The sequence below is a fragment of the Penaeus monodon genome, chromosome 5, assembly GCF_015228065.2.
Source record: "Penaeus monodon isolate SGIC_2016 chromosome 5, NSTDA_Pmon_1, whole genome shotgun sequence".
Lineage (NCBI taxonomy): Eukaryota > Metazoa > Arthropoda > Malacostraca > Decapoda > Penaeidae > Penaeus > Penaeus monodon.
The window spans coordinates 21987433-21989932 of NC_051390.1; the positions used below are offsets into that span (position 1 = coordinate 21987433).

The following is a 2500-nucleotide window of genomic DNA, read 5'->3' on the forward strand; positions in this document are numbered from 1 at the left end:
CAAATACTCCTACTGAGTGAGTCAGTAACGCCGTAAGCTAGACCGAATCGTCGAGTGACTTCCCGGACAGAACCTCCATCACTCTGCACTACACTACCAAGATAAATGAAGCTATCCGAGATCTCCCTGTTCTCACCACAGACATGCACAGACTGAACATCGACATCCAACAAGGCCCCAAATTCCTGAACCTTTGTTTTGGTCCAGTTCACCGAGAGTCCCAACGGATTTGTCTCCTTATGCAGCGCCTCCAGTGTCTACACTAGGATCACTTCATCCTCGGCAAAGTCAAGGTCTGTGACCTTGAAATTACCCATTGATGCCCCACAGGAACTACGGTCCACGGCACGGCTAAGTACCCAGTCCATACATGTATTGAAAAGGGTTGGGGCCAGGACACATCCCTGCCTCACCCCGGCAGACACCGGGAAAAAAAGCAGAGATCCCCCCCCCCACACACACACTTGACAACACTCTCGGTATCTGTATACAGGCCAGGCAGCATTCCCACAGACACTAGCAGCCTTTCCACTCTTCAGCCTAGAGACCGCCCTTCTCACCTCTTTGGTGGAAAGTGATGCCTCACTGATTAGTGGATCAGCCACTAGTGGCTGTGTGCCAGGGAATTGTGAAGTCAGGTGATCTACCCTATGCAGTTACTCAAAGTACTTAGTCCAGCGGACCTTATACTCACCCGGCTCCGAGACAACGCAACCATCCTCTGCCTTCACCGAGCCCAATTGAGATTGGACTTCGACCGGAGTTCCCTCAGGGCTTGGAAAGCAGGTCGAAAGTCATTTTGGCCAAAATGACCTTCCAACTCCTCCACAATGCTCCTAACGTACCTTTCTTGGTCCATTCTCAAAGGGGCCTTAGCAGAGCAAGACAACTTCCTGTCTAAGACATGGTTCCCATCCAGTCTGGCAGCACGATTCATCTGACAGGGTTTCCCGCTTAAAGGTATCCCATAGCTCAGCAGGGTCCTGTAGAGTGCCAAGCACTTCAAACTGGTTTGAGACTGCCACAGCATACTACTGGCACCTCCTCACCCTTGAGCCTCTTGAGATGAAACACCTGCTGGTGAGATCTCGGGATGCGTCTAGATCTGAGACGGAGCCTTAGTGTTGAACAACAAGTCTGTGGTCGGTAGCAAAGAACTCAGCACTCCTAAAAGCTCTACAGTTCTGAAGAATCCTCCAGCGAGTATCCACAGGAATATGGTCGATCTCTTTAGCTACAACGCCAGTATTGGAGTACCAAGTCCAACGGTGTAAATCTCGTCTCTGGTACCACGAACCCTCAATCCTCAGCCTCCCAGATCTTGCAAAGTCTAAGAGGTATGAGCTATTGATATTCCTAGTACCAGAGCCATAGGGACCGATGCGCAGCTCGTATCCTTCCCTGTCAGTGCCAGTGACCGCATTGAAGTCCACCAATACCCCGGTCAAGTCAAGTTTGGTGTAGAACATCTCTTTCTCTTCGAGCCCACTTCTCGCAGTAGGAGCGTACACTGCCACTGGAGAGATGAAACCCAGGGTGTTCTTCATTCTCACAAGCAGAATGCGCCCGTCAACAGAGATAACCTTCATGACTGAGGAGTGGAAGTGGTCAGAGACAGCCACCGCAACTCCCCTAAGGCGCGTACCGGTGCCACAGCCAGACCAGTAGTAGGTATAACCCCCACTACTGCTCTTACCACTACCAGGCCGTCGCACTTCAGAGAGAGCAGCGACGGCAATCCCCAGCCTCCCCAGCTCTTACGACAACAAAGACAGTCGATCATCCTCCGAGAGACTGAGGATGCTCCAGGCCGCTACACGGCACGCTCGCCGGAGACTGACCCCATTTGTGGGCGTCCGGCCGGGCGACGCCTCGGCACAACCAGACAATTATTATTTTTATCATCATCATTATTTTTATTATAATTATTATTGTTGTTGTTGTTGTTTTTGTTGTTGGTTTTGTTACTGTTATTATAACTGTTATTAATCTTGATATCAAGATCATTAGTATGTTTATCGTTATCCTTACTATTGTTATTCATATTTTCATTATTATTGTTATTATCATAAGAATATGATTATAATTATCATCATCATTATTAGCAGTAGTATCATTATCACAGTTATGATCAATATTGCTATTATTATCATTATTTTTATTATTAGAAGTAGTAATATCATTATTGTTACAATTATCATCGATTTTATTATTATTATTATTATTATTATTATTATTATTATTATTATTATTATTATTATTATTATGTTATTAATAGTTTCAGTTGTAGTAGTAACAAACGTAGTAGTACTGTTATTGTTGTTATTTTTTCATCATCGTATCATCATTGTTGTTATCATGATTATTATGATTATCATTATCAGTATTAGCGGGAAATTCTACTGGACGGGATAAAAAGAGGTCCTTTATTTCCCTCTTTCACTCTCCTCCTTCTATCTCTCGCCTCCTTTCTACTTTTCGTTTATCTCTCTCCCTTTCC

The 2500-nt window shown here is 45.3% G+C and overlaps 1 protein-coding gene across 1 annotated transcript; it reads right to left on the minus strand.

The window, feature by feature from the left end:
* Positions 1-1118: 1118 nt before the first annotated feature.
* LOC119573479 lies at positions 1119-1589 on the minus strand. The gene has a single exon (XM_037920699.1). The coding sequence runs from the start codon at positions 1587-1589 to the stop codon at positions 1119-1121; it is 471 nt and encodes a 156-aa protein (XP_037776627.1).
* Between the last annotated feature and the right edge of the window lie 911 nt (positions 1590-2500).